Raw genomic sequence first — 21,349 nt, 5'->3', positions numbered from 1 at the left:
ATTTTTTTTCCTGTAAGCTACATTGTTGGAATGGTTTGACATGCCAACCTTTCCCTCCGCCCCTACCGGCCTACAGACTGCCAGGTCTCCACCCCGGGCGGCTGTAACAGCCGGTGTGTCATTGGGCTGAGTCACCCCTCGCTCAGGGGTGGAGTCCTGGCTGAGGCACAGGGCGCAGAAAGCCGGCAGGTTCTACTACCTGCTTGGGCAGCTCTCAGGAAGACAGATGAGTTTTTGTCCTCCCAGCTGACGCTGGAGGGGAACACGCTAAATGGGCCACCTCAACAAACAAACAAACAAACAAACAAACAAAAATACAAAAGACCTACACACACAAAAACAACAAAAAACCGAAACCACATTTCCCTGGTGTGTCCCTGATTTGATCAATGCAGCCCCGTCCGTCCGTTGGGAATGCTGGGGGAAAGGAAATCACGCAGTCATACGTGGGGAGTGCACAGATGTACGTGGGGAGGACACTGGCAGCCGAGAAAGAAGGAACATTTGTGGGTTTTCGTTAAAAGAAGAGGAGACGCACAGACTACGGGGTGAAGACACCTGGGTCTGGGCTTAGGAATCTTTAGAAATCTCACATCTCTCTTTCGTAGTTGGAGTCAGGGGAGATACCTACTCCTTGTCTTCCGGGAGGCTCCAGAAGGGGCCTGTTGTGGCTGCTTGTACACAAACATTTAAAAAGCCTTTGCCTGGTGTACAATTGTTGCAAGAGAAAAGAGCACTGAGAATAGTGGGCAGGAATGGGAAAATCTGACAGTGAGGGCTGAATCAATGTTTTCACAAAGTTATTTGCAAAGCTGATGGGATTTATTGACTAATCCAAATGTTGTGAGACGAGATTCGGGAAATCATGTGCCTGTCGTCTTGGTTCTGCAGAACAGAGATCATGCCCAGAGTACAAAAGATCCCACAGACAGAAAACTTGCTCCCTTAAGGAAGATCTCGAGAAAGGACCCAAGATAAATTCAGCACCTGTGACTGAGCACACAGCATTCCCAAGCATCGCCTCCTTTAAATAAAGGCTCACTGGGCAAAACCTCCAGCCCAGAGGGGAGGAAAGTCACAGGCCACTCAAATCTGGTCACACACGAGACCGAGAGAGAGCCCACAGACGGAACTTTGGGGACGAGAACGCATCCCATCAATCCAACAACAATCGGTCCATCGGCCCCGTGTTCCTTCAGGTTGACAGTTCTGCTTTTCTATCTGTTGGTTAGAAAGGCCCCCTGAATACTATAGGATAGTATTTGATCATGGTCCAAGTGCTGTTAAGATTGGAAATCTGGCCACAATTTTTAAAAAATTCTCAAAATAGTCATATACGTATTTTTAAGTTGTGAGATCACTTGTCCATACAGAACTACCAGCTGAGATCACGACGAGATACAAATGCGCTGCATACTTAAAGCACTTCTCATCCTCAGAATTCATGAGGAATTGCAGCCCAAAGTAGAACCAGGCTTAGCTTCTAAAACATGAGCATACTTTTCCTAAAGCATATGGAAATGAGTGAATCAGTTCCAGCTCATTCCAAAAATATCCAGTAGAGAAGCCAAGAGAGGAAGAACAGAATCATCATTTTTTTTTTTTTTTTAACTTAGAATCTCTACAAATGTTTGAATGAATCCTAGTAAACCCGATTTCCTGGCTGAAGCTCCTACAAGGTTTTTATTAGAGAAATCTTCTCCATGCAATTTTTAGTTCGATATGTTACCAGAAAAGAGCAAGAGTTTACAACCTCTGTGAATTGGAGAAATGACGTGGATATTTTCTGGACCAGATCAAATCAAACAGCCTCTCAAAGAGAAGGACCCCAAAGCAGAAACAATGAGCTCGTCATTCATGTCCCAAACCGGCACAAACTTTTCTCAGAAACTGCACAAAAGGAGATGAACGGGAATTATCTGGGGCACAGGAAGAAGGCAAACCCTTGGAAAGGAAGGGAACGAGCTATACTTCAGATGGGCTCAGCTGGCCCACCCACGTCCTTTGAGAAAGAGGGGAAGTGCATAATCAGAAAAAAACGCCAATACTCATGACGGGAAGTCTGCCTTAGGTAAGCAGGGCACAGGACATTCAAATCTTGTAGGAAGGGCCTCACTTGGCAGCTTCAACAGCTCAAAGCGTTAACATCGAAGCACATCTCTCTCCTGGGTTTTTATTTTGTGTTTTTTCTTTCCTGTTGGCACCTGCACAGCATCTCTCCAAATAAAGGGTGTATCTTTGCCCAACGCCTAGGATAGGCAAAAGCCTGGTTTCTACCCGTCCTACACCCTAGTAGGCTGGGACTTGCTGCCAGATAAGGCATCTTTCCCCGTCTGAACTGCAGAGTTGAATCTCCCATCTGAAATCTGAATGATGCTTAACCCACTGGGACTCACTCACGGTCTGGAGCAGCAGAGCTTCCCCAGGGGGCTCCTGGTTAAAGCGGAAGCCTGGAGAGTGTGGAAACAAAGCAAGCCCCGCAGAGGGAGGGATTCTGCAGGACATCCCTGGGGGCTGGTGGAGTTCTGGGGTTCTGATCTAACCAGACAGGCAAGTCCCTGGAATCGGGATCTCCTATGTGTAGGTGATTTCTGCGCTGTGAAACTCAAATGAAACTGATGCTTAAAAAAATAACTATCTTCTGAAACACCATCACTATGAGAAAATACATTATTTCATGTGTAAACCTCAGTGGGAAAGGAGTCTTTCATCAATGAAAAACTAACAGTTTCATTTAACGCTGAAAGGCACAATCTAATTGAAATCCAATTACGAAGAACACCAAGTAACAGGATGAAACTGATGTACTATACTGAGACGTTTGTTAATCGGCTCTATGAGGTAATTCGCAGTAAGAAGAACTTCGCCTCTATCTCAAAGGACCTTCTACTCACAACTGCCCTCCTTTTCGGTTTCATGAAGTTTCCTGAAATACACACTTTCCCCTTGATCTACTTCATTAAGAATTCACAGTTGGCGCTCTTCTGATTTTTAATGTCGACAGAGTGCGCTGAACAAGGGGAAATGGTCCTCTGTGTTCAAGGTCCGGCTTAGCCATTAGGTAACTGGGTGGGCTGGGCAGCCTGGGTTTTTCTCATCTGAGAGTAGGGACAGGTGGAATCATAAAGACCCGCACCAGCCCTTTACCTCTGTTTTGATGTCAGGCAGCTAGGTCGCACCCTTAGCTCTCCTCATACACCACCAAACACACCGCTTTCAGGGGAGGGCAGAGCACCGACAGGAACACACATTTCATTCTTCGGCAGAGGCTTCCAGGACACCCTGGAGGGTCACGGCCGGTACCCGCGCATTCAAGCAGCCCTAGCATCTCATCTGCTCACCTTCTGCCTCTGGAGGAAGGCTGGTGGAGACCACAGCTCTAAGACTCCCCAGCAGAGACGCACACCACCGCTGCCAGGCTGAGACCTTGCCTGCAGATGGTCTCAGAAACCCCGGGGCAGTTCCAGCCAGACCAGTCGGGGCAAACTGCTCTGGTGCTTGACAAACAGCATGCAATTCCCGCTGTCGGGTTCCCAGCAGTGGGCTCAGGGTTCTGTTTGAGAAACGCCGCTGCCCGGGAAAAATATTTACACAACCGAGTGGGCTGTGCTGGGCGGCAGAGTTCTACCTGCTGGGCCGGGAGTCTGTGGGCTCCAGCTGACCCGGTCTTATCAGCGGCCTTTGTACCTCATTTAAGATCAGCATGGAGACAAAACCCGGAGCCAAAGGACTGACCAGAGTCCCAACCAGCCTTACTAAAATTTATCAGAGGAATTTAAAATGACAACCAAGTTGTTTGGTTTTTTTTTTTTTTTTTTAGATTTTTTACTTATTTGTCAGAGAGAGAGAGGGAGAGAGAGCGAGCGAGCACAGGCAGACAGAGAGGCAGGCAGAGGCAGAGGGAGAAGCAGGCTCCCTGCAAGCAAGGAGTCCGATGTGGGACCCGATCCCATCATGACGTGAGCCGAAGGCAGCCGCTTAACCAGCTGAGCCACCCAGGCGTCCTGACAACCAAGTTTTTAATGCAGCTTGATAAGTACCCTAAGTAACTTAAGATCTAGTTATTTGGAAAAAAATAAATGTGTGTGTTTGCACGCACGCGCGAGAAATAGTAAAAGGGGGGAAAACCACCATCAACTACCAAAGGCAAGTATTAGCAACAAGAAGGCTGGCAATGGGAGGCACAAACGGAACTCCCTAACCCTCATCGATTTCTTTCATTTAACTGTGACACAGGACAGGAACACAATTCTTGCCTCAAAGTCACGCGTCTGACAGGGCCTGGCACCGCGGCGCGTGAGCAGGCCCTTTTCAGACCAGGACCCGAGGAGGGACCTCGCAGAACAAGGCGGGCAGTGATTTCCCCTGACATCTGACCAGTGTTTCATATCTTGGGGTGTTTCTAGGGCTCCTATTTTATTTGTCCCTCGCAACCATCCTGTGAAGGAGGCTGGGAAGGTGCATTAGCTTCATCGGACAAATAAGCCACTTGTTATGTAGCTTCTAAAGAGAGTCGAAGCTCTAATTAAAGTTTCACAACATGAATTAGTGTTTACAGAGGTAAACAGGGCATCCAGGTTCCAACGTGATTCAGAGACCTGAGAAAAAGCAGACCGTCCTCATGATCTCAGGGTCCTGGGATCGAGTTCCGTATAGGACTCTCTGCTCAGCGGGGAGCCTGCTTCCCCCTCTCTCTGCCTGCCTCTCTGTCTACTTGTGATCTCTGTCTGTCAAATAAATAAATAAAATCTTTAAAAAAAAATAAAAGGAGGTGACAGACACAAAGACATGATTGATTCTGACGGGGTGGATGGTGAGTAGGGGGACAATGCTGGCAGGAAAGCCCAGGTGAGGTGCCACGTGTAGCAAATTAGAAGCGAGGACACCCAGTGAAATTTAAATTTTGAAAACACAGTGAATACTTTTTTTTTTTTTTTTTTAAGCATAAATCAGTCCTCTATTTTATCTGGAAGCTCTGCCCACAGGAATCCTCAGCCTCTACCAGAATGAAAGGTCCTTGGAGGTAGGGGTTTGGGCCTGTGTTTTCCCTGCTGAATCTGAGTGCCCAGAACAGTGCCTGGGACACTGGAGGCCCCGGATCCCTGCCGTGTACCTGTAAAGTGTATTTCTTCGGCGAGATGCTATGCACACAGGTGCCTGTTGCATCATCTTTATGTTGGTCTGAAACCTAGGGCAACACATTTTACAAATTACAGCATTAACTAACTGTTCTTTTTTTCCCTTTCTTTCTTTCTTTTTTTTTTTTGGAGATTTTGTTTATTTATTTGATAGAGGTGAGGGGAGAGCGTAAGCAGGCAGAGGAGCAGAGGGAGAGGGAGAAGCAGGGAGCCTGATGTGGGACCCTGGATCACGACCTGAGCTGAAGGCAGACGCCCAGTGACTGAGCCATGCAGGCGCCCTGAACTGCTCTTACTTGAAAACCGGTACCTTTTATTGCAGCTAACTGAAGGACTCAGTGGGGGAGTCAGAGGATACAAGGACTCTGAATGGTCCCTTACTCGGTTTCAGCTCTCAACGGGAGCATGAATGTGGGATGTCAGTCACCAGACGTGCTGGCAGCCCAGGGCCTGGCCAACTGGTACTTTCCTCAGCTGACTTCTTTAATTCCTGCTTTGTTCCCAAGACCATGAGCAATGTTTCTGGGGCCAGTGCCCTAACTCCACCTTCATATGGGAATTTTCCTCAAGTTCTATGGGAGCCCAAAGCACTGATTTTTTTTTTTTTTAAGGGAAAGGGCTGGGGGAGATTCCTTTTGGGCACAACACACATAGGGGAAGTAGGGTTTAAAATATATATATATATTTGGGACGCCTGGGTGGCTCAGTTGGTTAAGCGGCTGCCTTCGGCTCAGGTCATGATCCCAGCGTCCTGGGATCAAGTCCCACATTGGGCTCCTTGCTTGGCAGGGAGCCTGCTTCTCCCTCTGCCTCTAGCCTGCCACTCTGCCTGTGCTTGCGCTCTGTATCTCTCTCTCTCTCTAACAAATAAATAAAAATCTTTAAAAAAATATATATATATATTTAATATTAATTTTTGGAAAATGAAAAAATATCAATTTACTCCACATTTACAATTTTACTGAACTACCCAAATTATTTATTTTTCTCACAGGAAGGATCAGTATCCAGCCCTCATTCGCTGCATAAATCCCTTTTTATACCATCTTAATGTGCAACCTATAAATGTTCTTATGTTAATTAGATTTTGAAACAGCATATTTATAACGAGCATATACTTCGGCATTGAGTATGGCTTTTTTGGGGGGTAAACAGTAGCAGGTATTTCTTTTGTAATATAGAGCAGGAAAAGAAAAATCATCGTTTTTATAAGCACATCTGGACTGTGTGAAGTATACACAACTGAAAGACAACATGGAAGATAAGCAGAACATGTATTTCTAGGTTGTGGTATTAGCAAGAATTCCTGCTTTATTTTTCAGAAAATATTAAACTTTTATATTCTAAAGTTTTCTAAAATGAGCATCATATGTATGTATGTGTGTGTGTGTGCATGTGTGTGTTGTAACTAAAGTAATTGTGTCGGGCTGAGCCTCGAATCAGATTGCTCATAGAGGTCCTGGCGACTAGAGTAAACACTACCGTCCCTCGCGTGGTCCTGACACCTGTCTGCAGTAACCATTCATCCCCGGACACCCCAGAAGTCACTAATGAGAGCTTCCCTTTGCTTCCAAACTCAGTGCCCAGACCTGTTAGGCAGGGGGAAGGTGATAGCTGGGTCATCAGACTTTAGGAACAAAGGGACAAGGGACACTCTAGGATGAGTCAAGCTGAAAAGGAACGGAGGGGAAATGAGGCAGGTACCTAAACCCATGGAGATAAGAATATGCCGGAGACAGCAGAGGGTCAAGTTCTAGAGGGACCCCTCCCCGCTCTGAACATGTGAATGCAGGTGAGGACAGGAGTGGGAAGGGAGAGCAGAGCATCCCGGGGAACTGAAACTCACCCACAACACTCGGGAAATTTCACAAGGCTTCAGTTTCCTCCCTTATCAACTCTTTAACCAGAGAAGCAAGGAATAAGCCCGACTTCTCTGACTTAGGTGAGTGCCTGAGTCTCTCTGCGCTCACAGAAGGATGGATGCGGGGGCAGTGGTGATGACAGGAGGATGACGCATGATGATGGAGGCAAAACTCCTGGGCCACCATGGTACACGGTAAGTGCTCAGGCCATGTTAGCTTTTGTCGTTCATAATGTCTTAGTGGCGGCAGTAAGGGCAAGCAAAAGAAAGAAAAGAGAGAGATGAGTCGTCCCAGAATCAACCACCAAGTTTGGAAGGGTTTGGATGGGAGCAAGTTATAGCTTTTCTTGCCAGAGGACAGGCCTTCTCCTGGGACAGAAAGTCACATGAGGGCCGGGCAAGCCCACTCCAGAGGGCTCGTCCTGTTCTGCCCTTACCAGGGCTCTCCAGCTTACAGGGCGCTTCTAAGTCCATTTCTGGTCCTCACATGGGTCCTAACTGTGCAGGCAGAGGTATTCATCGACGGTTTACACATGGACAACTAGTCTTGCCCTGTATTTCATGGTTAGGGCTGGAGATGGGACTCACCTCAGGGTTCCTGATTCCAACTCCACATTCCTTCCATTAGCCAGAGTTCAGGGCAGCACAGCGGCACTGGGTTCCAACAGCACAAACGCTCCCCACACAGCCCCTGCTTTCACACCTTCTGCTCTCGGGCAGATCATTCGAGAGTGGAACGGACACCTGGCACACCGTTTGGGGCAGGTGGTTGTCTCCTATCTTACACCATCTCTTGGGAGGCTTCTCTGCATTTGTTCTATAAATTTCTCCCAAATCTTACACAAGCAATATTAGACCAGACACGCCATCCACATAAGTCTCTATGTAGATGCAGAACTGAGAATGCACGTCTTCATGAGACGGCTTGTTGTGTGTTCCTCCCTGGGAAGGAACAGCACGACCTTCTCCAGCCCCTTTCTCTTTACGTAGCAACGTGAAAACAGGACCTGCTGGGGACTGGATCCCAGGAACCGGCCTAAAGCACCAGACTCACTTCTTCTCTCGTTGCTCAGTCCCTCATCAAGAAGTTCGAGGACAGTGTACGTTACCCTTGGATCAGCATTCAGGATTTTACATTTATCTTTCAGCACTTCAATACAACTGACGTGGGGAATAATGTACCTAACTGACTTCTGTACCGAAAGACTCTAAAGATAATAGCCTAGTTATCTAGGCAACTTGCTACTATCTACCCATTATTAAAAAAGAAGTCAGAAATCAGCTTGAGCCAAGGCATACACCTCCACATACACACACTCCAGAGCACGGTTACCTGAGGCACAGCCGTTAACCTTTGTGGTGTGAGCCATGCTGGCTGGGATCCAGGGACAGGTCCGGAAAGGAGTGAGGAGTCATGCAAATCTTATGCACCAAGTTCCCCAATGCGTTCACCCTGAAATAAGAAACAGAGTCCCATCAAAATGGATCATTTAAAAATACGTACGACACTAAATCTTAGATGCGTGTTTGCCAAGATGGCTGCTAATGGACGGTGCAGATCCGACAGCAGAGAGGCAGCCCCTGGGTGGTGGGGACGGCTGTCCGGCCCCGCTGTGCAGGGTTGAGAGGGTCACACCCGTGCAGAGGGGCCTGGGGATGGGCAAGAGAGCGGGTCTCCAGACAGAGTACTCTTCCAGGAGATAAAACTGGTTTTCTAGAAACGTGACTTTTTTTAGAAAGGTGGCCTTCAACTGCCAATGGGTTCATAATGGGTACGGCTCCACAGCCTGTCACAAACCATGTCTGGTTCTTAGCCTCTTTTCCAAAGGCTGGCTCAACACTTTCATTCACTCAGTTGCCCTCACAGTAGCTGCTGTTGCTGTTATATGAGTGTTCACATTTTTAAAGGATTCATTCGTGGGAGCCCCTCTGAGGTATCTCCAAGTCTTTCACCTACTTGGTCTTGTGAGACGTAAATGTGATCTGGCCAGCTCCTCTCTTAAAAAGCCTCCCACAGCTCCCACGGTCCTGTCAGATAACGTCCACGTGACAGAGCTTGACACACAGTTTGGAAACATCAGGCTTCACGCTGGGCACCCTATTTGCTACCTGATGTGAATCCTCTATTTTAAAGTTAACGGAGGGGCACCTGCTCGGTTGGTTAAGCATCCGACTCTCGACTTCTTAGCTCAGGTCATGATCTCAGGGAACGTGGAATGGAGCCCCATGTGGGGCTCCGTGCTGGGTGTGGAGCCTGCTTAAAACACTCTCTCCCTCTGCCCCTCCCCTGGTCCCCCTCTAAAAAAATAAAACATAAAAAAAAAAAAAAAGAAAGTTAACTGAGATTACTACCATAAGACATGTTACAATCACAAAATTGAAAACAAAAAATAAACAAAAACAGGAAAGGAACACTACTCCAACCTTGCTCTTTCGAAATGCCTTTTGAAAAATGCTGGCAAAGAAAGCAAACAATGGTATAGATGGAAGTATTCCATTTCCACTATGTCCGAGTCATAACTCTAGACCCAGGAAATCTGAAGAAATTGATCTAATGAATTCCAAATTGAGAATTCAAGCATGAGTTCAGGAACCCACAAGGACCTCCCAACAACAGGAGAACGCCAACATAACAACACACCCATATATACTGGGCTTTTATGTAGCCACTGAAATCATTTAAGACCTTTTTCTTTTTTTTTTCCTTAGGCATATACCAAAAAATTTATTTTAAGAAATTGTCTCATGTAACTACAGAGGCTCAGAAGTCCCGTATCTAACACCTGGAGGTCTAGGAATGCTAGTGGTGTAGTTCTAGTTCAGACGGGAAGGTCTGAGACCCAGAGGACCCTATGTCATAAGTTCCAGTTTGAGTCCAGAAGGTCAAGAAGCAGCAGCAGGAGATGAAACAGAGACAGCACATTCACCCTTCCTCATCTTTTTGTTCTGTCCGGGCTCTCAATGAATTTGGTAATGTCTACCTGCCTTGGTGATGGCAATCTTCTTTACTTAGCACATCGATTTAAATGTTCATCTTTTCTGGAAACATCCTCACAGATAGACCCAGAAATAATGCTTCACCAGCTACGTGGGTCTCCCTTAGCTCAGTCAAGTTAACACATAAAACTTTCCATCCTGGAGCTAAAGAGGAACTTTAAAGACAATCCAATCCAACCAGTGATCAGAATAGGAAATAAAATTCTGGAAAGTTTATATTTTAAACAAAATATATCACATGTTTGTGTGTCTGCCACACGCATTTGTGGTACCCAGACACACAAACAAGTAGTAAATGATTTCTTACGGAAAAAAAAGGAAGGAAAAAGGCATGACTTTCTCATTTTTAATAGCAGAAAGAGAAAGCACACACACCTTTAAGAGCTTTTAATAATGTAGTAAAATACTCAAAGGACATTGATAAATATTGCATAAACCTAAATATTCTCATAAACCTAATTTTGTTAAAAATACAGATGTACATATTTACACATCTATTTAAAACCGTCAGAAGTACACCAAAATGTTCCTTACGGTTGCCCCTGTGTGATACCATTTAGGATGTTTAGCTCCTTTACTACTTTGGGAATAGTAGCTGTTTTCTTTTAAAAAAAGAAGAAAAAGAGACTTCCTGTGTCTGGTTTTATTTGCTTTAAAATGCACTGGAGGAAGAAAACAGAATTTTCCAAACGCTGTGCAGAAGGCACGGATCAGGCCCTAGTCACGGCGACTGTAAGAAGAGAAAGAAGTAAGAACGAACGGAGGGAACGAACGGCTGATCTCTGTGATCAAACACGTGTGCGTGTCCCCTCGCTGCCCGACTGGGCCTGCGCTATAGTTCAGAGCGGAGTACACGGTTCCCGTGCTTGGCTTCTCCCGCTCTGGGGACCACCACTCAGCCCACCCGCAGAGACGTGCTCCTCAGCCTCCCCTGGGAGGCCTCCGGGCTCCCTGCCGGTCCCCATTTCTGGTCTGGCAGCACACCAGGAGGACGGGATGGCTCTCATCTGTCTGCCTGTGTGGCGATCGCCTGACCTGCTGCTGCCAGCAGGCCCCGGTTCAGGTCCATGGCATTGAGCTTGGAAAGCAGTAACCTCTGTGTGGGCAGAGCTGGCGCTCTCAGACGGCAGGCTTTAGGGATCGAGTGAGCGTTACCTTTGAGAATAGAAATGACAGCACATGTCTGGCAAATGCAGCTTTGTTCAAAAAAATTTTATATATGTATATATAAAATCTATAATATATAATTTTTATATAATATATAATAAATAATATGCAAGATAATTTTATATTTTATATATATATACATACACTGGGAGAGCAGAAGGAGGAAGAGAGGGAGCAGGAAGATAAGGGCACAGAGGAGGAAAGCCCAGCTTCTGGAATTCTTCAGCTAATTATATTTCTAAAAGTCAACAAAAATAAAACCTAAGCAAAACCCCAATCCCGGGTCCGTTTCTAGACCATGTGCTTGTGCTCTTGCTTTGTAACGGCCTGTAAATACCACCCCTTAAACTCTTGAGGGCAAACAGAAGGCAAGAAGAAACAGGCTGCGCGTATTATGGGCGCGTGAGGTATGTGTCAAGGTGTTTGGATGGAGATATGCCCAGAATCTTCGCAGAAGATTCTGAAGCCCGAAAGCTTCCTCAACTTTGGCCCAAGGTCGTCTCCTGTCCGTGAACCTCCTTTCCTCTGGCAGACGATGTCTACAGCAGATCCAAACTGGTCCCTCCCAACCTCCCTCAAACTGAACAAGAAAATCAAAATGGGGAGAAGGCCCCAAATTGGGAACTACAAGCCCACCACGGGAAGAAGCAGCACGACGCGGCTGTCACTGGGCGTGGAGCCTGGAGGCATCTGTACGATATTGTGGATTGATTTCCCCCAGTTGTTGCTCGTGCCTGGCAGGAGGCGTCACACGGTGAGGCCTGAGTCTTCCCCACGATATGCAGACTCCCCCGTCAGCGCATTATATCAGCCAGAAAATGTTTGGCCGCGACCCATTCTCTGTTACAGATCAACAAATGGCTTCTCTTGGTCCCCGGAGAAAAGAGCCAACAGTAAATCTCAAGTGGTACAGGTGCCTTAGTCCTGCTCATGAAGAAAAAGCAATTCTTTGGGGCGCCTGGGTGGCTCAGCGGATTAAAGCCTCTGCCTTCAGCTCAGGTCATGATCCCGGGGTCCTGGGATCGAGCCCCGCATCGGGCTCTCTGCTCAGTGGCGAGCCTGCTTCCTCCTCTCTCTCTGCCTGCCTCTCTGCCGACTTGTGATCTCTGTCAAAGGGATAAATAACGTCTTTAAAAAAAAAAAAAAAGATGCAAAAAATGTGCAGCTCAGAATTTGTAAAACTGTCACATTCAAGGCACTTGTTAGAAGTGCCAAATGGCTGTCGCCTTCTTCAAACCTCACGATGACCCTGTGAGGTACTAAAAACTCTCTCTCCCCATTTTACAAAAAGGAAACTGAGGCATGGGGAGGTGAGAACCTGCCTGGCTCAGAGGGCCAGGAAGAGCCAAGTCCAGAGGGAAGCCATCCAGGTCCCGGGGCTGTGGGCTGTGCTACTCTAACAAGTAAGAATTTATGCCCCAAAGTAAGGGGAACCTTTCAAGGAGGCCACGCGCGGGAGGGGTCTGCTCACGGCCAGGACGCCACGTGCACGTTCCTTCCAGACAGCAAGGGAGGTGTCGGGCCGTGAGGGGCTCCTGCTTCTGGAGCAAGTGTATTTCCCATCGTTTTCTTTGAGATGACGCGTTGAAGGGCGTGCGGAGGGACCCGGGTGACACACAGGAACTACCTCTGTGCACGCCCGTCACACTCTCCTGGGGACTCCAGAGGACCCCGGCTGGCGCGGCTCAGGGCCTCGCGCCTTAGCCTTTGCTGTGGGTGTCGTCCGACTCTTTGCAAAAAATGAAGTACTTGCTCAGTCCAGCAACGTTCTCCGCCACGGAGGGTCGGCGGGAGGCTCCCCGCGGAGCCCGAGGAGTTTCCCGGACGGACGGAAGGAGGAGGCCGTCACCCTGGAAGTAGGAGCCGCGGGGCTCTAGCCACAGCTGGGAAACGTGAAACCACCGTTTGGACGTGCAGGTCCTGACATGCTTCTATGACCTGTCATCGGGGTTTTTCTTTTGCTTCACAAAATTAGCAACACAAACAGGTGTTCCTAAAATCTCAAAAAGACCGAATCTGATAAAAAATAATCACTCTCTCCCAGGGCTAACGTGTCACCATTACCAACTGAGCTGATTTCTCTTCGATGTATTAGGGCTGTATATCTATCTTTTTTTTTTTTTTTAATCACCTTTACATGTTTTAAAGACCTGCAACTCCGAGCATCTCTGCTGGCCACTGCCTTGTTTCTGCCTGGAGATACACGACAAACAAAAGCGCTGTTCTGTCCCCAGAAGTCACACGCTGCTGCTGGACGCGAGCACGGTGTCAAAGGAGAAAACACTGGAACATCAGCGCACGCACAGTTGATTCTACTCCACAGCAAGGGACCCTTACTTTGCCCCAAAAGACTATGAGTGGCCGAGAAATGTATTTAAGAGGTGCTACGAGTGGCCGAGAAATGTATTTAAGAGGCCACCTGGCCAGAATCTGAGAGCACGAGCAGGTGTTTTCCAGAGTGAGAAAGAGGGATCCCACACAGAAGGAGCGGCATCTGCAGAGTCAAGAGAAAACAGCAGTGCCCGGGGTGGCACCTGGCCGGCTAGGTGGGCAGAGCATGTCTGTGACTATTGATTCTGGGATTGTGAGTTTGAGCCTCCTGTTGGGTATAGAGATTGCTTTAAGAAAAAAAATTGTAAAAAAAAAAAAAAAGAGGCGGGGGCACCTGGGTAGTTTAGTCAGGTAAGTGCTTGACTCGAGATTTTGGCTCAGCTCAGGATCTTGGGGTCGTGGGATCCAGCCTTGCATCAGGGTCCGAGCTCAGCGGGAAGTCTGCTTTAGGGTTCTCGCTCTCCCTCTGCCCCTCCCCCCCAAATAAATACATAAATCATTAAAAGAAAAAAAGAAAAGAAAAAGAAAGTGCATGGGAGGTAGAGCTGTAGCTAGAGAACTGGGCGCTTACACCGGGGCTTGTTGGAGTGAACAGCCCAGTCAAGAAAGACGACCAAGGCCTGAAGGCTCAAGAGAAAGCTGACGAGGACAGAGTCTACAAAAGCTGAATTGGAAACACCCACGTGCAGACAGACACACGGCCACACGGCCACAGATACCTTTTCCCTAACGAAACACGTAAAGCTCATTTATTTCTTTAAGTAAGTCAGTCTGTCAAACACTCCTCCATCACCACCTATGATTGCCCAGAGAGCTCTGTCCAGAGTTTAATTAAAAGTAACTTCATTGAAAAAGTATGTTTGAGTGAAATGAGTGCATCATCAGATCATCTTCCAGTGATTTCTACTACTGGCTCCCACCACAGAAACTGTGGCAGAAATGGTTAATGAACTCTCAGTATTTTCCAACCAAATGACCTAATCATGACCCAAACCCACTTACCCTTCTCAAATACAGCAGATAATTTTCCTGGTATGGGCAGGGTAGAAGGAAATCTCCATCATCAATCAGGACCTACATCAGAATCCTACGTGGACACTAGTTCATTTACAATGTAGAGAAAGGATTGGGTTTTGCCCACTAGACAAAAATTTTTTTGCAATGGGGGCACCTGGGTGGCTCAGTGGGTTAAGCCGCTGCCTTCGGCTCAGGTCATGATTTCAGGGTCCTGTGATCGAGTCCCACATCGGGCTCTCTGCTCGGCGGGGAGCCTGCTTCCCCTCCTCTCTCTCTGCCTGCCTCTCTGTCTACTTGTGATCTCTCTCAGTCAAATAAATAAATAAAAATCTTAAAAAAAATTTTTTTTTGCAATGTTTGTTCAGACAGTTACATTTAGAACTTACTCCTTGGGGTAACAATTAAGAGGCGAGAACAAGTTTTTGTATCACGGGAACAAGTCAAAATGAAGTCCAAATGAAGACACTAAAGGGAAAACATGAGAGAAGCAACAATAATACATAAATTCATTTACTCATTTAACAAGTAAGTGTGTGCAATGTGCCACGCACTGTTTCCGGCATGGAGCTTACAGCAACAAAATAAATGCCCACCACCTCCAAAACCCCAAGGAATCTAACTAGAGGTCTAGCTGAAGGACATTTTAGGTCTCACAATGTGTGGAACAGATTAGCTCTACCAAAAGCCAATTCCGTACTCCTCTTTACTGCCTTCTGAAAAGAATTCCCACGTTCAGATCTGTCTCCCTGTGTCCCAAAGTGGGATGGGCGAGTCGAGCCCCCCACGACCCTTGCACGACGCCCCCCCCCACGACCCATCCACGTCCACGACACATCACGTAAGTACGTCGGGGTCTTTCCTAGCGTGTGTGCAAGGGCAATGCTACAACCAACAGGTTCAAACCGCCACCTCTGCTACTAACCAACAGGTTCAAACCGCCACCTCTGCTACTAACCAACAGGTTCAAACCGCCACCTCTGCTACTAACCAACAGGTTCAAACCGCCACCTCTGCTACTAACCAACAGGTTCAAACCGCCACCTCTGCTACTAACCAACAGGTTCAAACCACCACCTCAGGGTCTGCAAATACTTCTGGAGCCTGGCACTGGCTCTGTTCCAGCTGGACTGCTGGAACTCACTCAGCTTCCTTAAAGAAAAGGCTGTTGGTAGATTTTCTTTCCAGGAAATAGGCAGTGAGGAGTTTATCAGATCCTAACAACCTGGGCGGAAAACTAGCTGTTTTCCTCTGCAACAAAGAGGGCAATGAAAGAGCAGAGAAAGGAAAATTAGAATTATCGATTTTTTAAAAAAATTTTACCACCTTTAACTTTTTTTGTTCACTTCAGAGTATGATTCAGTATAGGCACATGAAATGGGAGATCCTGATTTGCTTTGGTTCATCTCGAAAGGGTTAAGGCAGAAGAGACTCCGGCAGAAACCTGATCCTTTCATTTAGGAGCCTGCCCTCTTCAGTGAGGTCTTGCTCTCAGCAAGCCTCCTAAGCCTCCCCCCGCAACACCTGCTAACTGTTTATGAGTTAAAATGTCAGAGCTTTTGCCTCTTCAAATATTAAAGAACCCAAATGTAACAGCCATAGCTGTCAGTGAATTAGTTTACTGTAGTTTGAAAGGCTTTTGTTCATTTCCTACTTTAATTATTTAAAATATGACATTCTCATTTATTTGCTGCTGCAGCAGACATTTTCCCTCTAATTCCCCTGGGATTGGGTTCTTATAGGATATTCTCTGTGATCACTCTTAAAATGATCAATGCTATTCAATGACAAGTTCAAGGGTGCCTGGGATGGGTCACTAAGTAAAAGCGGATCATAACACATCCTCGGGTTTTTAATCTTCAAGCAGAGGTTCTCAAAGCGTGGTTCCCTGATTGCAGCATTAGCACTGATCTTCTGGGAACTTCCTACAAATGCAAATTCACAGGTCAACCCAGACCTACTGAATCAGGAACTCTAACAATCTGCTTCTTAACCAGCCCTGTGGGGGACTCTTGACACAGGACAAAGGTTCTCAAAACCACTGCCTTAAGAGATGGGTTAAATGAGAATTATCGAACTCAGTCCTGAGACTCCCAGAGCCAGGAATATCCACTGATTTTAAGAAAATGGTACCCAGGGGTGCCTGGGTGGCTCAGTTGGTTAAGCGACTGCCTTCAGGTCAGGTCACGATCCCAGGGTCCTGGGATCGAGCCCCGCATCAGGCTCCTTGCTCAGTGGGGAGCATGCTTCTCCCTCTCCCTCTGCTGCTCTACCTGCTTGTATCTCTTGCTCTGTCAAGTAAGTAAATAAAATCTCAAAGAAAGAAAGAAAATGGTACCCAATGATTTAGACAACATCCCCCAAGGGGCTTGACTTCTTGCCATTCATTTACTCCAAACATACTGACTGGGCACTCGGCATGCACGAGACATACTGCTGGAACTTGAATGGTAAACAAGAGACTCGGTTTCTGTCTTCCAGGGGCCTAAAGGCAGGAATTTCACACAGACTGACCCACACACAACAGCAAGTTATTAACACGTGATGCTAAATGCCACATGGAGGGAAAAAATAGGTGTTGAGTGAGAATGATGAAGGTCAAACTCCTTAGGGCTGATGATGGGGATATGGAGATGGATGGGAAGGCGAGGTCCTTGCAACACCTCTAGGGAAATGACATTGAAGGGGAGACCGAAGGGACAGGTAGGGGTTAGCTGGAGGAGTGTGCGGAATTAGGATGAAGCCCAGAAACAGCCCGACACATCAACATTCCCACAGAGTTTCCACAACCGGCATATGAAATGACCCAACAGAAGGAAAACCCTTTCAAAAGATGGTGCTACAGCAAATGCCCATGGATAGGCCATACAACAAACTCTGACCTTAACCTTTGACCTTATACAAAAATCAGTTCTAAAGGACTCATAGTCTTGACTGTAAAACAACGACAAAAAAAAAAAAAAACCTTGTAACTTCTAGAAGATAATGTCAAAGATCTTCAAGACCTAAGGCTTGGAGAAGAGCTTAAAGAAGACAGAAAAAGATCCATAAAGGTACAAACTGGTGAAGCGGTGTTCATTAAAATTAAAATCCTTTTTTCCTGTAAAATCATGGTCCAAAGGCACTGAGGTGGGAAAAAGCTCTACGCGTTTCAGCAACCAACGCTTACATATAAAAGAGAGCAAAACAGTAGAGAGGTGAACAGAGGTTAAATTAGGACATTTGTTGGGCCTTGCTGGATATGGGAAGGGGAAAGGGGTTTATTCAGAGTCCAAAGTCACTAAGCATTTTATTTTATTTTTAAGATTTTATTTATTTATTTGACAGAGAGATCACAAGTAAGCAGAGAGGCAGGCAGAGAGAGGGGGCAGCAGGCTCCCTGCTGAGCAGAGAGCCCGATGGGGGACTCGATCCCAGGACCCTGAGATCATGACCTGAGCCAAAGGCAGAGGCTTAACCCACTGAGCCACCCAGGTGTCCCGTCACTCAGCATTTTAATATCAATGAGTAACACAAATTAAATGATCTTACTTTTAAGTATTCTGCTTAAGGGGTGTCTGGGTGGCTCAGTCGATTGAGTGTCCGACTCTTGGTTTTGGCTGTGGGGAGGTCTCGGGGTCCTTGGATAGAGCCCTGTGTGGACCTCTGACTTGCACAGGGGTGTGGAATCTGCTTGAGATTCTTTCCTTCTCTACCCCTCTGCCTCTCCCCACACTCATTTTCTCTCTAAAACGAATACATAAGATTTTTTTTTGGCTTAGCAGTCTTGCCATTTTAAGGTGAGGTAGGTTGGGTCTTCTTTACTACTCTTATGGGGAAAAGACACTGGTTGTTTCAGAAATGGTTTTTTTTTTTTTCAGATTTTATAGATAATTTCCCCCTAATGATGTAACATGCTCTTTGACTATACTTTGACTTTTAAAATGTTTACTTCCCACTCTATAACAGAAAGGTGCAGCCATGCCAAACAGACATTTCCCGTAAGTTCTTGTGTTTTCCTCAGAACCTATAAGTTCCTACTTATTTTAGAGAAAATTAAAAGACGTGAAGAGGCTAGCCCAGGAGGTACCCAGAATGTTAGACTGTTATCAGTAGAGCAAATGCACTTCAGTTAAAAACGGTTTTGGAAGGGGTGCCTGGGTGGTGTAGACTGTTAAGTGCCTGACTCGTGATTTTGGCTCGGGTCATGGTCTCAGGGTCATGGGCTCAGTTGGGCTCTGAGCTCAGGAGGCAGCTCCTTGAGATCCTCTCTCTCTCTCCCTCTGCTCCTCCCTACCCCCTGCACAATCTTTAAAGACTCTAAAAATGGTTACTGGAAAAGCTGGAGCCAAAAACTGACCACAGAATTCTGGATCCTAAACTCTACTGTGCCCCAGACACCCTCAAATTCAAGCTGCCCTTAATAAGTCATACGGACTGTTCCAGCGAATCTTGATGTCACTTTTGTTCGCTGAAATAAATCTCACTTAAACTTTTCCTTTTTTGGAATAGGAGACTCCAAACGTTCTCTGCTTTTCGGTCTCAGGCTTTCCTGCTGGGACAAGCACGCCGCTTCCATGACTCTGCAAAATTTCCGCTGGTGTTCGTCTACCCGTGTTTGGTGCGTAAACAGCAGGGCGTTGGGTGGGGGTGTTGGCATCTGCCACGGAGACGACTGAACACACTTGTTTCCTGCCAGCCCGTCATTCCATGGAGGGACGCTTCGGATAACAGCAGTAGAGTGACAGCCTGACCAAGGACAGCCATGCCCCAGAGGGAAAGCCTTGTCCCCTGGTCTGCACGGGAAGGAACGACCCCTTGGGGTCGTTCCCACCACTTTCAAACGGTCAGAGGCCACAGATGCATCCTCCGAGGGCCAATTAAAACGCCATCAATCACTCAACACTTCTGCCCTGCTCAGCTGGGAAATTCAACGGGCCTGGGGAAGGCGACTCTGCAGCTGGGACTCCAATCCCTCCCTCCTCACCCCGAGGTCCTGCCTCCTCCTGGCTGCCCCGCCGCCCCCCACGCTGCCCCGTTCCTTCTTCTAAAAGCCTCTGATGGCCATGTCTCAACTCCAGCATGCTTGGAAAAGTGCCAGAGGGTGGATGGAATCTGCCAGAGAAGAGGCTTCACCCCTAACCCAGAAGAAAAAGGTTTGCCTTGAGCCTGAGACACAGGCTGAAGCCACATCCCCAGAAAGCCACTCCTAGAACATGCGATGTGACAGCAGGGAGGAACTAAATGCCATCCTTTCCAGAAAGGCGGGGGGGGGGGGGGGCTGGGGTTTCACCGCACATTTAGCCCCCCGGGGTGTTAACACCTAGCGGGCAGGGGCTTAGGCAGGGAGGAAGCAAGAAGGCAAGATCCCAAAGGTCCCCTCTCAGAAAGACCAGGAACATTGAGATCTAGATGTGGGGCGGGGGCGGGAAGGAAGGTCTGTGAGTGTGTGTGCGTCACACTAGAGCAAAATGGATTCACAAACATTTGTGTGAAACTACAGGAAGGGGGTAGGGAGAAACCACAACGAAATGTCTAGCCATCAAGGGAAGGTAAACATTCATTAAAGGCAAAGTATCTACTATATCTAATTTAACATGTCTAGCATCTCAAAGACATTGTTTTAATTTGTTCTATACTGTTTTTATATATATTTCTATATAGGGGTGCCTGGGTGGCTCCGTCACTTAGGTGTCTGCCTTCGGCTCGGGTAGTGAACCCGGGATCCTGGAACCGAGCCCTGCATCGGGCTCACTGCTCAGCAGGGAGCCTGTTTCTCCCTCTCCCTCTGCCTGCAGCTCCCCCTGCTTGGTGCACTCTGTCTCTCCCTCCCTCTCCCTCTCTCCGTGTCATTCAATCATATATATATATACATATATATATATGTATATATATATGTATATATATATGTTATATATATGTATATATATATATATATACATATATATATATGTTATAGAATAAAATAGAGCATGGGCGGAGGTGGCAGTGGGAGAGACAGACCCTTAAGCAGGCTCCACACCCAGCCCAGAGCCCGAGTCAGGGCTCGATCTCATGACCCTGAGATCACCACCCGAGCCAACATCAAGAGTCAGATGCTTCACCGGCTGAGACACCCAGGCTTCCCCAAAATACAATTTTAAATGTGAAAGTGACGTGTTGATAGGCAGTTAAAAGCATCTGTTGAAGCTTCTACATCCCTTGCTATTCCGAGGGCAGACCATTCCCCAAACCAAGAGCAGCGGCATCTGCCTGGTTTGTTAAAAAAGCAGAACCGTGGGCCCCAAGACAGACCTGCTGCACAGAACCGTGGGCCCCACAGGACGCACAGGGGTCACACACACGGTGCCGTGTGACACGCTCTGGGTGAGCCCTATTTTCCCGATCAGGCTTGACGTTTCCTATTGGGCTTTCCTTCTGCCCTGAGGGAGCCAAAGCAGTGGTTCATGACCTTGGCGGGTAAGGGGAGTTTCAGACTGGCCCTACCACACACCAGTGAGACTACTCTGTGGGGAGGGGGACCCCGCCATGAAGAATCCTTCCCCAGGAGTTGCCATTGAGCTACGCTGGGAGTCACTGGTCTATCCCAGTGGTTTTCAAAACGGGATCCCTGGACCAGCAGCATCACCATCCCCATCACCAGCGAACTTGCTAAAAATGCACATTTCTCTCCTACCTTCCTCCCCCTACTTCCTGTCTCTCTCTCTCTCTCTCTCTCTCTCACACACACACACACACACACACGCACTCAAACGATGACCATGCTCACAGAAAGGGAATGCACTAAAAGCTCAGGAAATTCTCAGAGACGGGTGTCCTGGTTTCTCTCTTGCACCAAGTATTTGGCTCCTGAAATGAACAT

General features: G+C 47.3%; 1 protein-coding gene across 3 annotated transcripts in view; it reads right to left on the bottom strand.

Moving 5' to 3' along the window:
• The window catches only part of KANK1 (KN motif and ankyrin repeat domains 1), a 193,539-nt gene that overhangs the window by 52,856 nt on the left and 119,334 nt on the right, over positions 1–21,349 (bottom strand). For all 3 annotated transcript variants that reach the window (XM_059143268.1, XM_059143270.1, XM_059143269.1), the window contains one exon: positions 8,333–8,452. In XM_059143268.1, coding sequence (XP_058999251.1) covers positions 8,333–8,369 — 37 coding nt within the window. In that variant the 5' untranslated portion in view covers positions 8,370–8,452. The remainder of the gene's footprint in view (positions 1–8,332; positions 8,453–21,349) is intronic.

This window comes from Mustela lutreola, chromosome 12, assembly GCF_030435805.1.
Source record: "Mustela lutreola isolate mMusLut2 chromosome 12, mMusLut2.pri, whole genome shotgun sequence".
NCBI classification, from domain to species: domain Eukaryota; kingdom Metazoa; phylum Chordata; class Mammalia; order Carnivora; family Mustelidae; genus Mustela; species Mustela lutreola.
This window is presented reverse-complemented; position numbering and strand designations above follow the sequence as displayed.